The sequence below is a fragment of the Anser cygnoides genome, chromosome 10 (assembly GCF_040182565.1).
Source record: "Anser cygnoides isolate HZ-2024a breed goose chromosome 10, Taihu_goose_T2T_genome, whole genome shotgun sequence".
NCBI lineage: Eukaryota > Metazoa > Chordata > Aves > Anseriformes > Anatidae > Anser > Anser cygnoides.
In genome coordinates this window covers 20339828-20357799 of record NC_089882.1, presented here as the reverse complement: position 1 = coordinate 20357799, position 17972 = coordinate 20339828, and the positions used below count along the sequence as shown (strand labels likewise).

Genomic DNA, 17972 nt, shown 5'->3' with positions numbered 1-17972 from the left:
AACACTTCCAAAATAAAAAAAAAAAAATCTTATATTTTGTTCCCTTTCAACTACTTCATTTTGATAGTAAGTTATTACCTCCAGGTTCCCCAAAAGAGGAGTACTTTGGCCAAAAGTATTGCTAACTTCCCCAGGTTGTTACAAACTACTACCCTAAGTTTCATAGGACATAATAGACATGGAAAAAAATTACATCACCATCCACGAGCCACAAGATGATTCAGATGATCCTTAGTTATATTTCATCATTAGAAATATTTACTGTCTCAATACAGTTTATTTCAAGTACTTCCTATCCGTTAAAATGCTTATAAATTTATCAATAAGCGATGTATTTAGCATTCCTCCTCCACCCCATGTGCTGACAATAATTCTTAAATAATACTAAAACTTGGTAGAGTTATTTAAAGTCATCAGAACTCTCTTAAGGGTTTTGTTACGAGATTTTTAAATACTAGTCTTACCACTCCTGGGAAGATTTTCTGTAGCCTGTCTGCTGCTGCAAGTGCCTTAGGCTTCCCACCACTAAGACAGTCCTCAAATTCATACAGCGGCTGTCGCACGGGGTTGGAGTAGGAGATCCTCGCATTGTCAACAAATGTGATCTTCCTCACTCCCCAACCCTAAATAAGGAAATAATTTGTATATTAAGTACAATGGGCTTAGCCATATACTTTTGTCTCTCCAATGGCAAAAACTTAAGAAAAGCTTTATTCAATTTTTCTAGCAAGATCAAGCTACAGAAGCTTTTGAAGCTATTCACAGCAACAACCTTGCACTTACTCTGAATTAAGAGAAGAGGTAAGCTGGTCTGTCTAAATATATTATTTAGCAGTAATCCCTCAAAAGCTACAGAATTCAGTGGGATGTGGTAAACATCCTTGAAAGTAAATAACAGCACAGCTACTTATTTCACGTGCTTCACTGTGAATTTGATTTTGTTAATTTATTCCAGAATTTTTCAATCTTATGTAAATTCAATACAAATTACTATTCTGTTAAGGTTCTCTTACTAGCTACTATTTGCAGAATTTCAAGTCGCTTCCATACACCATAGATCTTACCTCTTCCCTGCAATTTATAATATAAATGTGTACATTAATACAGAGGAATACAACATTTCCTATGTGCCATGGCCACTGCTCAAAAAAAATCATACAGAAATCTGGAGAAAGCAGATTTTTATGATTAATTCAAGACTTACCATCAAAGTCCTTGCAACACTACAACCTAGAGTACCAGCTCCTAGCAGCAGACACTTGGCAGACACAATTTTTTCCAAATCAAGTGTAGGGACCAACCGCCAGCACATCAATTTCAAATTAAGATCCACTGATGATTCTGCTAACCTATATCGCAAAATAAATAGAAACAACGCTTCTGAATGTGTTCTTGTGCTTTTTTTTTTTGTTTCAACAAAGCAATTAGTTATTTCAACTGAGGAAGTTTCGTTGTTGTTGTTTTTAAAAAGGAGAAAGAGAAATGCGACAGACCATTCATTATGCTTTCCCTCCTTAAGGCACACACCAGTAGTTCTGACACCCTTCCCTTCTTCTGTATTTGATCTCCACTGTCTTTTGGCTTTCCTTTGTTTTTACTGTTGATGGCAATGAACCCATGTTTTATTTGGTCTCCAAAGTTGTTATATCTCTTTTCCAACTCACTAGGTCTGAGATCTATTGTTCTACCACCTTTCTGCTATATGATGGTATTCAAGTGCAACAAGAACATACTACTTATGGACAAATATTCTGAAGACATGAATGGGCCAAGAGAAGAGGAAGGCCTTAGTTCTCTGATAAGAAATAGAAGTGATTAGGTTGACATACTTAAACTGAGCTTTTCCTTTCACCAACAAATCTACATTAAAAAAACTGCTAAATATATACAAAGGGATACCTATACCTATTTCTCCAAAGCTGCAACTGCACTGCTTAAAATAGAATAGGAAATCACTACTAAGAGAAGTTTCTAAGGGCTTCTGAAAGAAAAAAATTTAGTAGCAAAATTGATGCAAGCATGAAAATAAAGTGTCTCAGTCAAGATTCCTTTCCAGTTAAGCTGAACGATAAGACAGACCATTTGCCCATAAATTTCTTTTTTTAAAAAATAACACGAATTATTATACTTCCTCTCTCAAGAAAGTAAGTTCTTTGTGGACATTTTTGAAGGAAAATGAGGTAAGGAATCCAGGTTCAACTTAATGTCAGATTTTACATATTCATCAAAATAGAGAGTCTTAAAGCTCTCATCAAATCAGGTTATTACAAGCCATCCATAGAGCATGGGAAAATATCTGAAGAAAAAAAATTCATCCAGAGCATGACTATCTCATTCACTTTCCTGATTCCTCCTCACCAAGGTGAATATTGCTTCACACAGAACAGTAATGCTTCTCCCTCTCATACAATCTCTTAAGTTTCTTTGGCCTTTCTTGTCTTCAAATCAGATAGGCATGTATGTTCTCGGATTCCTGACAGTTTCATTTCTTTATACATCATAAGCATAATTTTCACTGTATCTAGCATATTATTTGTTGAACAATTGTTCAAAATCACAACTGACAAAGCTGTCAGATTACCAACATTCTGTGAGAATTAAAAGAAGTGAGTTCGTATAAGTAAAGAAGGTGAAATTGCATTTACTTTATGAATTAAAAGCCCTCGTATGAGCCTTCCCTAATGTCTACTCTAAATTGACATAATTGCAGGACAAAAACTGCTTAGCTTGTTAGGGAAAATAGGTTAACCTAAATCATTAGGTCAACATGCCCTGACAATCTCAAAGTCAAGCACCCACATGTAGTCAGTGAAAGCAGATGAGCCAAAAGGCTGTAGAACTAGACTGTTTTCTATCCCCTGCCATATACCATGTGCAAAATGATAAAAGTTACTAAGATCATGTTTCCTGAGCTGTTTCCTGTCACATCCTAACAATTTCAAGAGGCTGAACTGTTCTCCATATTTATGTTCATTATATTTAACAACCTGCAGGTTACAGAATTCAGTCAAAAACACAGGTCTATAACATTATGACCCACATTCCATTAAGTTTTACATAACGCTTTTGAAATTTTAAGCTAGTGTCACAAAGTGCGAACGCTTCTGCTGGATGCAGTGCACTCTGCTCTGATAAGATCCCTATCTCCACCAGGACCATCCAAAGATTGCATGATACATATACATTACCAAGTAGTCTTCCAAAGAATATTCCATGCATGTCTTATTGTATATTCTTAAGTAACAGACAGATAGTCCCCACATTTCAACTTGGTATGGCTTAAGCCCAACTGGAGAAAACTAAAGAAATCTAAAAGATGATACACAAACCTTTTTGGATCCATACACTCACTAAGATTGACCATCCTTGGGCCCATGCCTCCCTTTTGGTTTTTCTCCCATCCAACAGCTTTTGGGCAATCTGTTTCTCAAAGACGGAAGTAAAGAAGGAAAGAGAACGAAAGCCTTAGTATCACAGGATAGAAAAAAGTTTTGTTGGATTTAAAATTCTTGGAAAAAAATTAAACCCGTAAACAAATAATCCGCATCTTAGTGTGTGTGGCTATACAAGTGTTGCTGGCTTATATCTAATGAAAGCATGGCTTCTTGGAGAAGCACTTCCATATAAGGTGCCTGGTGTGCTGTTTTTGCCTGTTTAGCTTGCTTCAAACCTAAGATGGAGATAGCATCATTCCTCATCAAGCCTCATGATCCTGAGCATTAAACAGACTGCCACATTCAGCGTTCAGTAAATTCAGAATTAACTACAGTAAGTTTTGCCAAGTTCAATCATCTCACCATATTCCTGAGACTTCATTTGTAAAATCAGTAAAGAATTACATATCCTAATTATACAGTAATTAAAAAAATTACAACTATCAAACATAAAGCAATTAGAACTTCTTAGATTAGATGAGGTAGAAAAAAATTGATACTGTCCTGTACGTAGAAATTAACTCTGAGTTTACGTTCTAATGTTACAAGCTTATTGCTGTAAAATACATGTCACTGAGACTGAAGAAACAATTTCACTCTGTAGCAGACTTTTACCTTTTTATAAATATACAGAAAATTTACATTACAGAAATTCACTATCATATGCATTTGCCAAGGACCGTGTACAAACCTAAAGAAAAGACTACTTTTTAATTGCTATATATAGCATGAAATACTGTAAACTGCCATCTAATTTCTGTATTTCTTATGATACCAGCAAGACTTTTTCCTCAAATATTCTCCTTAAATCTTGTTACTAATTCAAAGGAGACAGTTTTTGTTTTGTTTTGTTTTTTAAATAAGGAACCATTTCATTACAGACATCAAATCTAACCAATATTCAAGTGATTTTAAATTCATTCAAAATAAGTTAGTTTAGGCAATGATTTCGCAGCATTATTTTTTTCCTTCTTCACAGTGATTAAGGATAGAGAAAAAAGGGAAAGGTTTTTTTTTTTTTATTATTTTAAATTGGTTACCTTGGCCAAAGGTTCTTTGTGGAAGTTTTATTTCAAAGATGATGCTGTGTGTTATGTCTCTCACCCCTTGCATGGTTCTGTCTCTGAAGCAGAGCACTTCGACTGTCTGAAGGACACTGCCCCTGGCAATTAAAAAAAAAAAAAACACATGCAACTTCTTTAGTAGGAAAGGAATTTTCTTTTAACATTACTTCACAAAGCTTCGGTCTCTTGCAGATTCTGAATAAGTTTTTTTTATTTTGTTAGTACTGTAACACTATTGTTCTTATTAGCTATAAAAAAACCACAATTGCTTAGTATGTGGAAATGACCACTTTGTTGTGAAACAGCTCCAATGAAATGACACTGTCAGCCTGTCCTCTGTTGTTTATATAATGCTGCTGGACAAACAGCACATTTATAGGAATGAACAGCGGAAAAGTATCAGACCATGTATCAGGTGAAATGATGTACACCTGTACTTCCCCATGGCACAACCAAAACTACATAGTTCTTGATGTAATATCATTTTTTCTCCTTATGATTCAACTCCAAATGAAAGAATTAGAGCTTTCATGCCTAAAAACCTCTGAATCTTAGAATGTGTAAATTAGAATGTGTGAAGCACTCCAGGTACTTGCACATCCTTCAGCCCAGAAAATGCTCTGCCTAATTGAGCATCTCTTCTTCCTAATGTGCTTTCTGTAATAAAATGTAAAGGCCAAAACTATGAAAATACAACTTAATTATGTTCTTGTTACATTAACCCAATTTTAGTTAAATATAGTTTTATGCTACGATATTTGAAAAGAGCATCTCCAACTCTTACCCAACAAAAAAAAAATCAAGATGGTAATTCTAAGTTTTCTTGTAATGTATCTGACATTCAAACTTTAGGGCTACTATTAGTTGGCACTAATAAAATCATAGAATACTTTTAAAAAGATTTAAAACACCTAGAGCCTAAAAGGAGGGTATTGACACAGTCTGAAGCATGCACACATGAGGATGAGGAATAATAGGAACTTGTAACTGACAGAAGTAAAAAAAATCAGAGTTAATGCACAAAAACAGAATCACTAAAGGTGAGTCATCTCAACGTCAGCATATTTCAAAGAATGAAGTTAAGCCTCAGACCCATGATGCAAATAAAATGCCATGGAGAAAAAAAATGGCTAATTTGACTCTAATCAAATAAATAATCTCTCTGGGAAATAATAAAATAGATACCATTTATGAGCTGCCAGGATCAGGAAATTTCTCAGTGGCCATCCTGGATAGTGGGATAAATTACACGGATCATAAACTCCAACTGTCACCTGCAAAAAAAATTGCTCTAAATGAAAACTCATCTGTGCATACTAATACTTCGTTCATGATAAAAGTTACCTGCCATTTTTCATGTAAGACATTTGGACAGAAAATGACTACATGCATTTTACATACTTAGAAGTGTTTACTGCATGGTCACACTAGATTTAAGTCAAAAGTTTGCCAGCACTTTGAGAGTTGTTCATTTTAGCTTCTTTACAGACATCCATATTTCACTACAGTATGTGTACCTTCCTTGCATTCCTTAAACATGGCATTAGTAAGTTGTTCCAGTTTCATAAACTAGCAGAAAGTTAATTCAGCAACAGAAAAAAACCTTTTTCTTCCAGGGGAGCAAGCTCAACTGGCTCCCTGAACACTGACAGGCTCCAGAGTCAGTATCATCGCTGTATCAATGATTCAATAAATATTATCTGATAGTTCTAAAATTTTGGCATAGCCCTCCAAAAAAGGCATTAACAAAGAAATACATTCCAGATATTTACAGATTTCTTTCATATATCCCTATTTGATTAAGTATTCTCTTACTACTGTTACCACATCCAACAAAACCTTAAAATACATGAATACTGAATTTCATTAGACAAACAATAAAAAGTGCTTTACATTATAACAGCATTGTAGTTAGTGATTGGAAAACTTTAATCGTTATGATAATACTTTCAAAAACTTACATTGTTCCTGTTTTGGTAACAAGGAAGACAGTAAAAAGACCATGAAGAACCCAGATTTCAAACTGACCATTAATCTAATGTAACTTGGCTTATAGGTAAGAACTTAGAGACACTTAACTCTTGACACAGAAATCAAGCCAAGCTGGTGGTCTTCAGCTATTTACCGAATCTATTCATTGGCCAAGCACACTGCCCAGCTCAGCATTATAGACACTCTTCAAATTATTTGTAAATTAAACGTGCAGGTTATTAAAAGATACAAAATTCTCATTACCTTTCCTCCTTGGTCTTGAAAGAAACTATCCCACCTTTTGAGCAGAGATATCACCACAGAATTGTCGTGATACTTGATTAAAAAATAAGGCAAGGCTGTAACCCCTTCTGTCTGGCAAAGGTCATCATATGCTTTCTGAAGTGCTTGAATCTAAAAGCAAAAGGATAACTGAAACCAACAGTTGTAATGCTCTTATACAGAAACACTGAAATTGTTTTAGCATTTGGGAATAAAGCGCATTCAGAAATTTTAAAGTTCATTATTACCACAGTAACTGAAATCAAAAATTCAGTTGCTAAAATTGCAATTGTCAGTGCAAATTTGAAACGAGCATTGTCACCACTGCAACAAACTGATCTACCAACAGAAGTTTAAAAAAAGAGAAAATTTTGGTAGTCACAACAGCTTGATAAATAAATCTATTCTCCTCTACTACTAGCATGCAAACGGTTCTTTGATTTGTTTCCAAACTACAAAAATACTCAGTACAGGATTAAGTACTGGTAAACACTGATCACCATACTACACCATAGAGACTTAAATCATTCAATCCATTTTGTCATCTATTTCCAGTGTTCAGTTGAAATTCTTCCATCTTTGGACAATTACAGGAATATTTTCAGTGTTTATTTCTATAAGAGTAGTAAGGGTCATGTGAGAATAAGAGAAGTGTTTTCCACTGAAAAAACCAAAACTTTCTCATGGATTATGACATTAAAAGCCATTCAAGGTTTCACATTAACTTCTGTCAGAGAAAAAGGCACATTTGGGAAAGTTTTTTTTTTTTCTTTTGCACTGAAATATGAAACAAAATATGAAAATTATTAACTTTTCTAATAAAATATTACTCACTACCCATTTTTTCTTATCCAATCATACACATTATGAAGAATTATGTAATTGCTAATGACTAAGCACACACTGAGTATGTCCTTTTAAAACATTTCTTTAAGTAGTCGTAAGTTTCAAGAAGATGGCTATGTAATCAATAAGATGAATAGGAAAAATTAAGGTAAATATAACTAACTCCAAGAATTGTCTGCCACATCTGCATTTAACTTAAAAAAGCTGAAACAATGTTAAAGTGGCAGATTTTATACAATAAAAAGAGGTAAACAAAAAAACACAAGTAGAAATAAGGAGAGATTTTAAAAGAAATTAGGTTTTCAAATTAATTCAATACGTGCTAAAAAACCCTACATTTTACAGCCCATAAAACCCCTTCATGCTACAGAGTTCATAACATTTGGTATTAAGTATACCTGATTTAAAGAGAACCTGTCACCAAGACACACTGGTTTCTGAATTATATGTATTCCATCAGGGAAGCAGAGAGCAGGGTAGCAAAACCAGTAATAGAAGTGATACTTTTTTAAATCCTAGAAAAAGAATAATAAGATTAGATAACAGATATAAAAATTGAAGTAAATTACCGTTTGAAATACTGATCATTACTGATGGTTGATGATACTAACCATAGTTCTTACTTGAAAATGTACTGTCATGATTTAAAAAAAATAATGAAAAAATACTAGAAGACTTCCTTTCTCAATATACATTTTTGTTTAGGATTTAAACAGACAATGCGTGTACAATACTTTCGTTCTTGTTAGTTGGAGCACTATGCATTATAAGTTTAAATTTGTTGAACATGAAAGTTGTTTTACTACAATCTGTAATGCAGTCATTCTCATACATTTGAAGAAAACGAGCTGAGATGGCAACAGCTTTTTTTAAAGAATATGTGAGAGGGAGTTAGGAGAATCTTATCAAGTAGAGACAGAGCGCTGATGGCACTAAACTAGGATGCTACTTAGTGTCTTTGCTAACTATAGTGCATTGTGCAAATTAACTAAAGCAAGAAGCCTTGGGCCCCTTACCAAGGTCAGTCTCCTAATAAGACTGTGAGCCTGTCTTAAGGAACTGGTAGAAACTGGTCCTGCAGATGGACAAGAGCCAAGGAGCAACTGAGTCTGCGCAAAGGCAAGAGGTCAACTAGTGGTGACGAGGAAGAGTCATCAACCTTCGTCCCCACGACCCCTGACGACCACCACCAGGAGACATTGCGCAAGCGCAGATGGGAGGAGTTCATGTAAATCACTCATTAGAACTAATTTTAATATGAAGTGGGGACAGGTTATAAATATGTATAGGCGTATTGTGAAACTTCATGCATATGTAACTATTTGCTGCATATAACCACAGCAGATAGCTGTGTCAGGTGCGCACGACTTTGGCAGGACTACCCCCCGTGCTGCCCAGCGCTGAATAAACATACCTACTTTACAATCTTACTGATTGTGGAGTCCGTTTTCTGCAAGTCAAATACATTCTAAAATCTTTGATATCTGTACATGTGAATGACTTATTAGAGGGTTTTTTTTGTTCTTGTTTGTTTCTTTTAATGTTCTGGAATATATTAAATGTTTGAGAATGATCCTACTAACATTAATATAGCAATAATAATCCACTATTTCTCCTACAAAGGAACTACTACTTTTCCATTTCAATGCTCTAAGTATGTAAGACATTATCATTACTCACTGCAAACGTCAACAGCAGGAACCTGTTCAAGAGCATAGGGTTTTCAAGCGCAGCTCCAGATTTTATCGATTCCCATATCTGTCATTGATTGTGGGGCCAAGAAGGAAGAGAAAGGACAGAAAATACAAAGACAATATGAGAACAGCTGAAATGTTCTCATCATCCAGCTGCAGAAGAAATACTGAAATTAATACTCCCAGTAATCCACTGGAATCTTTTCCCATCTAATCTCATCCATGCTATTATCCACTCTAAAAGGACTCTAAAGGTACCATAGGCATGTACTATCTAACACAAATTACAAAGGCTGGGGACCAAGTGGAGAACTAAATCAAACAAAACAAACCTCAACAGAAGAAGTCTGTCATGTATGTGAACTATTAGCACTGCCATAATATAGAACATACTGTGGTGCTAATATAGCCCTTTATTATTCTGTTTCATTCATGGGACCTGAAGATACTAGATTTGTGAATAACCTAGTATGAGATTTAACTAAAGAACAGAGACAACAAGGAATGCAACGCACAGCACGTTGGTGAGACAAGAAGCTATAACATATGTGAGGAAGAACTGTTCGATCTTTGCCTTAGAAATAATAAAAAATCTGCAAGAGTGAATAAAGCTTTCTGACCTTCCCAGTTTCTCTGAGGATAATTAAAGTTACTGCATTGTATCTGCCACTGACAAGGAAGTACCACACCACAGGAATACAAGCCTTGAGTGAAGATATACAGGAAAGCTTTGCTACTCAAAGCCAGCAGGCATCCAATAAGTCTATTTAAGGAAATCAAAGACTAGTCAAAGTACAGTGTCTCCAAAATAAAAAGACTGTCTTTGTCTGATTTTCTCTTGTCCCTAAGCCATGACATTTAATTTAGTTGATTACAGTGCAAGCAGATAAGCCCTTCCTTTGATAGGCACCTTTTTCTCGCTTTATCTCAATCTTCTGGCTGTTTCCCATCACTTTGTCACACAGATGGATTGAAGCAACCTACAGTTTAAACCAGACACTTTCTGGTTTCTGGTGTCAAAACAAATTATAGAATGTACTCTGGCACCTCTGGTAGCAGCATGAAATTTAAATTGTGGCTTAGAACACCAAATTAAGTTCTCCAAGTATAATTTGCTATTCTCTTGCAAAGAACAGTAAAAACAAAACAAGTACCAAACTATTGTCTCCATAATAATTTAAATCCTGAGGCTAGTGAGGCATACTCCTGAGGTGAGTATGGACAGTATATTCAATATTCAGGTCAGAGACTATAAAACGCTTCACTGGCTATTTTCAAATGCTCCCTCTCTACCAATTGATTTGATTTTTAACCTTACCTCATTTGCTTCTTTCTCCAGAAGTGATTTCTTATCACAAGACTTGAAAGTCTCAAAAGTGTTGGTATTATACAATGTTCCGAAAGCAGGACAGCAACGTGCTGGTATTGAAGCATTCCTGAATAAAACAAAGAAAACTCTGGGAATTGTATACTAAGGTCTTTAACACAGTCAGCAGAAGCAGCAGTTGTTATCCTACATTGTAGGGTTATCCAGAAACTGAAAAATGTTGAGGCACAGTAATAAGAGCTAATAAAAGCTCTACTAAAAACATTTTTATGATCACCATGCTTTATTGAATATGGATTGATATAAGAACCTGTGCAAATGAACATGTACATGATGACTTCAAAAGCAGTTCAGGCATCTATATTGTTTCTAGCAAGGTAGCATTGAATCAGATTGAAGGAAGATTTAAAAATTAATTTCAAATATAAACTACTCATGACAAATGTGACATCCACAAAGAAAAAATTAAGACTGAACTTTACATGTCAATACTTCATTCACATCAACAGATATTTAGTTAAAATTTTGTGTTTAAAAAGATACCCCCAAGGAAGCCTAAACCACACAGAAGCCTGAGTAGCTTATATAGTTTGTAACATCAGCAGCTAGAGACCCTGTTTTTTGTAAATAACTTTACAGATCCAATTGATTTGAAACCTTTAACATCATACTCCTGAACTGATGATTCTGATGACTGCTAAAGCCCACATACAGCAGTTTGTATATGTGATGTATAATTTACTTTTTTTTTTTTTGAAAAGCTAAAATAGAACTTCATCATCTAAACTGACTACCTAAGGTACAGAAACAATTAGAGGAAACTCCTACAGCAGAAGGAATAATTATATGCTATGTAAATGGACTTTCCATCATTTTATTTTTTTGTAACACTGAGATCAAATACCATGGTACCATACACTTTTCCCTAACCTGAAATCCCTGTTCCCATATCAGAGATTTCTTCCAATTGCACTTTACTGAACAAGCTTTCAGTATAATGCCAAAAGGTCCTTACATAAAAATGAACAGAGTAAAGAGTCCTATGAAATTATCTCAAAACGCACTATTCCTCACTAGGCTCCTAACATCCTGACCAAACAAGGCAGAGAACATCAATTTTGTGATCCACCAATTTAAAACAAAAAAGACATTAACTATGAAGACCTCTTCTGTGCCTACATTAGTTACACTAACTTAAGCTTTTGTTCTAAAGAAAAATTAAGAAGAGGAAAAAAAGATTTCCCCTCTCACCTCACTTTTGCTGCATACACTGGACAATTTTGTTCTAGCTTTCACTTTGGGAGTAAAAGAAAAAAAAAAACACAAAATTCCAGTCAAAGGTTAAATATTTTCAAAGATATCACAATGTAACAACCAGGGATTGTAAAAGCTATTTTGAGATCTTAATTCTAAGAAAGAACAGTCAAGTAAATAAAGTTCCACGGAAAAATTTAATCAGATGACTGAAATATCCTTCTTTACACAGAAGAGCCTGTGAAAAGTGGGGAAAAAAGGGTATTATATAAACACATATAAACAGTGAGTGAAATTGAGACTTGCCAGCATATTTGAAACCTGGCCCTTCAGATGAATACACTACTTCAAAAACAGGGCGTTAGTGTTTGAGACTCAGAGCAGCATCTCCACTGTTATAAAGTTCATGAAAATGTACATTTATCTATAATTTGCCCAAGTGACATTCTATGTCAAAGCATTACTGTTATACAAGAAAGTGTCTCCATATCTGAATTAAGGTAAGCCACGATACACTTACATATCAAAGGCACTGAATTCCAATGTCAGGCGAGCTGGCAAGCCCAAAGGATCACCTAGACAAAAAGAAGCAACATGCATCTTTTAAATAAAATACATGTATTTACAAAAAGAGTGAATAATCAAAGTTACCAATTACCCACAGACACACCAGAATTCACAGCTCATCCAGCAGTGTTTTCTAATTCTAGCAATGTTTCAGCAAAATACCTAAAATACGTTACACAGCTACTTAGAGGAATTACAGGAGAAACCCAAACTACTAAGCACGATGCTCTGTTTCTGCCTACCATTGTAGTAATATCCTTTGATAACTTTTGGAGTCTCATCCAGTCGGTACTCATTGAGTTTCTTCTGGGTTAGTTCATGCCAGAATCCTGCATCCAAGGCACTACTGAAGGGAGCAAACTGCAGCTTTGAAATTCCAGGATCTACAGGATGGTGTGTCTCATTACTGGCAGTTGCCATGGTTGTAGTTCACTGTTAAACAAAGAAACAAGTTTTTGTAAAAGCAGACAGGCCGTATAAGCATATACTCAACTGACCATGTTACTCTTCGTTACTTAAAGTTTCTCTTTAATACATTTCGTTGTATTAAAGTATATAAGGCCTTACTCCTCTGAACATCTAAGTAAGTTCTACTTTTCAAGTCATTCATCAGAGGTCTTCACAGTCAAAACAAAGTCCTTCCAATTTCTTGTATGTAAAGTTATACAAGTTTATGTTCTCTTTGGCCAAGCTACCTAGCAGGACCTGACTTTCTGACACTCATTCCATGATTTCTCCTATTACATGGGATACTGCACGTGAACCACGTACTTCTGATTTATAACTTGTACAGTCCTGCTGCTGCAGATAAAAACAGTAAAACACTATGCCCTATATCCGCTATCTATATAACAGAAAGAATGCAGACTAAAAAGCTCTCAGTACTAAAGTTCTGATGGCATTTAAAATCCAAACCAACACTTCATACATTTCATTTAACTGGGTCTTCTCTTCACCTCTCAGCCTGTGATGAGTTAAAGAACTTACAGATTAGCAGTAAAACTAGCAGAGGAAAACAAACCAAGAGAAGTCTTGCAGCCAGCGAAGGGCAAAGCTGGAAACAGAACCTAAAACTTCCTTAATAGCTTCACTTGCCATTTGAAAGTCAATATGATATACAAATCTAGATTTTCTTACAGGTTTTCCCTTCTATAGACTTTGTGCAAGTAGAACTTTTTTAAAAATTAAAAAAATCAGCAGAAATCACTATTCCATATCAGTATTCCTATAAGCCGAATCTTCAATTCACAACACAGTTTTCTGAATTTAAGACTCCACACCAGAATGAGGAATGTATTAGCTAAACTGGGCAACTGCGTGCCTCTACTTCAACCACACATAATGGTCCCCTTGCTCACATTAGCACCAGCATCCACTTTGCCATGAGGTGTTTCAGCCTTCCCCCCCACAACTCATCAAATAATGTTGACGTTCTCTGCTTGAGAAGCTCCTTGTTACTGTCAGTATTCCTCTTGATGCCTACGCCTATATAGATTAAGATGCAAGTTTCACAGACAGTCCTTGACATGTGGAGGAACAGCACAAAGTACTCAAATGCACACCCGGGGGAGGGAAGGTCTGCCTGTTATGAGTTCCATTGCTTTAGACTATCTAGGTAATTTAAGCAAAAATGTTGCAGAACAAGGACTTGCTAGATATTAAAAATAAGATGCAACACATCCCTTTACAAAGCTAGTAACTGCTGCTTTCTAAGTGCAGAAAGGAAATCAACCGCTACCTTTTTTGGTTTTATTCACAATGCCTATCAAGTCAATTATTTGAACTCTAGAATAATAATTTGGAAATTAATCCTTCAATTACTAAATTTTTAAAAGACTAAAATTTTAGTTTGCACAACATAATCTCATGTGATTGCTTTTGTTACTGGCCCTTCACAAAACCCCTGCTACCTTTACACATAGATCAATGGTATGATTCTAGATACAGAAAAATCGGGATAGAGCTCCTGTGCTGTAGCATAGTTTGGATTAAACTGAACAGTTCCAAGATTACTGTTCCGTGAGGTCACTTGTGCAACAGGATGAGCTTTCACAATTCTCTTTCATTCTTTTTGGAACAGGAGAATGAAAGGTGCATTTAATTTCTTAGTGACTGTCAAATTGCCAACCTCTTCCCTGAAAGAAATTCTCAAATGTGCCAAAATTGTTCCAAGGAAGTCAAAGTTATGCATTTCCTTTCACAGTATTTTCTTTAAAAAAATTGAGGTAATCCATGCTATTCATTCTATGCTATATTTATACAGATTATCTCCTCCTACTGTAAAGGCTTTTCTTACTTTCTGATAAATTATGTATTTTTCTGGTATAGTTTGATGATTTCCACATTTTTCCATCGAGGTAGCGATATATTTCAGTTCTGTCATTATGTCAACTTCAACCAGCATATTACAAACATGCCATTTCCTTTCACATCATTTTATTTTTCTCCTATTTTCTTAACAGCTGGAATTTGTGGTAGAATGAACTACTGAAGGCTACTGAAGAAAATTAGTTTCTTGAAAATTTCCGTGTACAAGGACTATAAGTAGTAGAATTGACTGCATGAAATTTTCTGACCACTTTCATAAACCTTTTTTTCCTGCATGTAAGATGTAACAGTCACATCAATTTACGTATTAGTAACCAGTTCATGTAACTTTTACAACTACATAGGTCTTAAGCTTTACAGAATTTTTTGTTTTTCGACTAAATGCAAAAGAAAGCTCATCGTAAAACAGGCAAACAATTGTGTGTTGTGTGTAGACATTAGCAATACCTGAGTCATGTTACATTGCACATCATACCAAGATTTCTATAATAACGCTTTTAATCAGAGGTTCAATAGCTGCCTAGTCAATATTAATCCATTAAATCCTCTCCTCCCCTCTTTGTTTTCTGAAGCAAGTTTGGAAAGGTATTACTTAATACTTTTTATAACTAATAACAAAAAAGGCAACATAAAGTCATCACTTTCCTTGCCAGACAACCTCTATTATAACTAGAGGTTTACTCGTTTTCAGTTTCCTTTAAATTAAACATTTTACCAGCATAAAAACAACATGCTAGGCAATAAAAGCATCTCCTATACCCAGGAGAATTAACCATTATGTAACTGCTGCTCTTGTTCAGCCTTTGGAACAGGTAGAGCTTTTACTTTAGCTTTTTCTATTATTAAGTACATGACATATGCATCAACTGAAGTGTACTGTCAAACATTTCAAGTGACCAAGAAGCCAGATGGCAAGCCTTGGCAGTAGTGGAGTACCACACACTGAAAACAGCCACCTAAAAGCATCCACTGGGACGGAGCATCAACTTCCTACTTATTGTCATTATTCCTGTATCTAAATCATTGCTATTATGAAACTGGAAGAACAAAACCAGGGGACCTCACTACGCTATACAGATGTAAACAGAACTACATAGACGATCGCTTCTGATGCACTGAGACTTCTGAAAATATTCTCTAATGCATTTTGATGTAAACACTTACTCATGTAGTTCCTTAATGCAGGATCAATGAGCCATGGTAAATGTGTAACAACTTTTACTATAGTGAAATAACACATACACGTTGTAGATACGTTTTATGGAACCGGCACACAGAAACTCACATGGTGTTACCAGTGCTAACAGCCAGCCACGAGGAGAGCATGAGGAATAAAGCAAAAGGTCCATCAGAAGCGTTACGTGCAGAGCAAACCCGGAATTTCACCGGAGCCCCGCTGAGAAGCGTGCTTGAAGCAGGATGTACCAGCACGCTTCAGACAGCCCCGAGCCGTGCGCGGGCAGGGAAGGCAGCCGGTGCGGTTAGCAGCGGTAACTGGGAGAGGAGAGGCACTGCCTAGGTCCTTGCGCTTGCTGTTAAACCCGCAGAGACACAAGAGCCGTTCTAACGGAGGAATGCGCACAGCCAGGGCACACAGCAGGCCTTCCAGTGACACCTGCCCTCCCCCTGAGGACGGACGCTATCACTGCGCTGCAAAAATACGATTAGCGGCTTAATTCCCTTTAAAACTACCACGAAGTTATAGGCTTAGAACCAAACGGGCACAACGCCTTAAAACCCACACGCTTTCTCCACAGCGCAGCCCCGGCGCACAGCACGAAGCGCGCTGCGGACCTCGCTGCCTCGGAAGGGAACGGGAACTCCCCGCCGCTCCCCGGGGGCCGCCTCACGCCCGGGGGCCGCCTCGCCGGACGCCCGCTGCCCATCAGGGCAGCCCGCCCGCGGCGAAAGCCGCACGGCCGCCCCGCGAGGCTCGCCCCGGGGGCACGGCACGGCCCCGCCACCGCCGCCTCTCGCCCCCGCACCGCGCCGGGACCCAGGGACCGGGGCTGAGGGGCCGTGACCATTGCCCCCGCTCCCGCCCCTCAACGCCCGCTCACCGCTGCCCCGCGCTGTACTTCCGGCATTGCCGCCGGCCCGGCCGAGTGACGCCGTCCTGCCGCGGCCACGTGACGGGGGGGGCTCCCTGTCAGTCAGGCGGGGCGGGCGGAGGGGCGGGCGGGGGGTGGAGCTCGCCCTTTGCGCCTCTGCGGGGTGTGAGGGGAGCCTCCCGGCTGCGGTCCTGGCGTTCTGGAGAAGCGTTCCGGGGTTCCAGAGTTCTGGAGTCGCAGCTGACGTTCTGAAAGTGATCCATGAAATGTGTGGTGCTGGAACACCGGAGGATTTCGAAGGTTGTGTCAGCAAACGCCCTCAGCCCGGGTGTCTCTGTGCTATTCAGTCCCGCAGCTGTTACCAATAGGTTCAATCCCTACCACAATGTGGGCACGGCTCCACAGGCTGTGCGGTTACCTCCAGTAAGCTGTCGGGGAAGCAACCTAAGGAACACACGGATTCAGCAGGTGGACCGCAACCTGGGTTAAATCCCAGCAGCGGGGCACAGAAAGTGGTCAACACATTACAAAACAGTCCACAGCTGCTCTCAGGGGCTTTCCACTCAGGCTGATACCAGGGCTGGTGATGTTACTTAACAATTAATTAATAATGTAACATCACCATCGCCCACCTGCATGAGGAAACCCAGCTCAGGCCCATAGATGACACCAAACTGGTACGCTGCAGGACTGGGCTACCGTGAGGAGCCCCAACACCTGAGGCAGGTGTGAAGCCTGCAGTTGGAGCAGGTTAACTACAGGTTAACTACTGGTGCCATCTGCTGCATCACTTCGGGCTGGGGACACCTCGGATAGCAGCTCTGTGAGAGGGCTTGGCTTCCTAACAAACCCGCTGAATGGGAGTGAACAACGCAGCTGGGAGTGTTGGGGCTGTTAGGGACAACCTAGCCAGGGGCTAGCGTGACTACTTCCCTCTCCTCCTCAGCACCTCTGAGACCACAGCTGCAGTAGCGTGTCCCCAGTTTTGTGGCTCTCCACAGCTTCCCTTCCCCAGTGCAGGAGATGGACCTCAAAGTGCCACAAGACCAAGCAGAGGGTCACTGAAAGGGTCAGAGGGCTGGAGCATATGGCATGAGAGGCTAGGAGAGCTGGGTTTGCTTAGTGAGGAGAAGACAAGGCTAAAGGGGATTTAA

At 38.0% G+C, this 17972-nt stretch overlaps 2 protein-coding genes across 16 annotated transcripts in view; one reads left to right on the top strand and one right to left on the bottom strand.

The window, feature by feature from the left end:
- Positions 1–16963, bottom strand: part of ATG7 (autophagy related 7) — a 127880-nt gene extending 110917 nt beyond the window's left edge. For 13 of the 15 annotated variants that reach the window (XM_067003281.1, XM_067003282.1, XM_067003284.1 and 10 more), the window contains exons 1-12: positions 16828–16963; positions 12682–12871; positions 12393–12447; positions 10610–10727; positions 9278–9355; positions 7996–8112; positions 6734–6883; positions 5684–5772; positions 4475–4596; positions 3330–3426; positions 1205–1349; positions 465–623 (exon numbers count right to left, since the gene is read on the bottom strand). In XM_067003281.1, coding sequence (XP_066859382.1) covers positions 465–623; positions 1205–1349; positions 3330–3426; positions 4475–4596; positions 5684–5772; positions 6734–6883; positions 7996–8112; positions 9278–9355; positions 10610–10727; positions 12393–12447; positions 12682–12859 — 1308 coding nt within the window. In that variant the 5' untranslated portion in view covers positions 12860–12871; positions 16828–16963. Of the gene's footprint in view, positions 1–464; positions 624–1204; positions 1350–3329; positions 3427–4474; positions 4597–5683; positions 5773–6733; positions 6884–7995; positions 8113–9277; positions 9356–10609; positions 10728–12392; positions 12448–12681; positions 12872–16052; positions 16074–16827 lie in introns of those variants that run through there. The other 2 variants (XM_067003283.1, XM_067003279.1) reach the window with 2 other exon arrangements.
- LOC136791653 (uncharacterized) lies at positions 16053–17070 on the top strand. The gene is made up of 2 exons (XM_067003397.1): positions 16053–16247; positions 16525–17070. The coding sequence occupies exons 1-2, from the start codon at positions 16053–16055 to the stop codon at positions 17068–17070; spliced, it is 741 nt and encodes a 246-aa protein (XP_066859498.1).
- Positions 17071–17972: the final 902 nt, after the last annotated feature.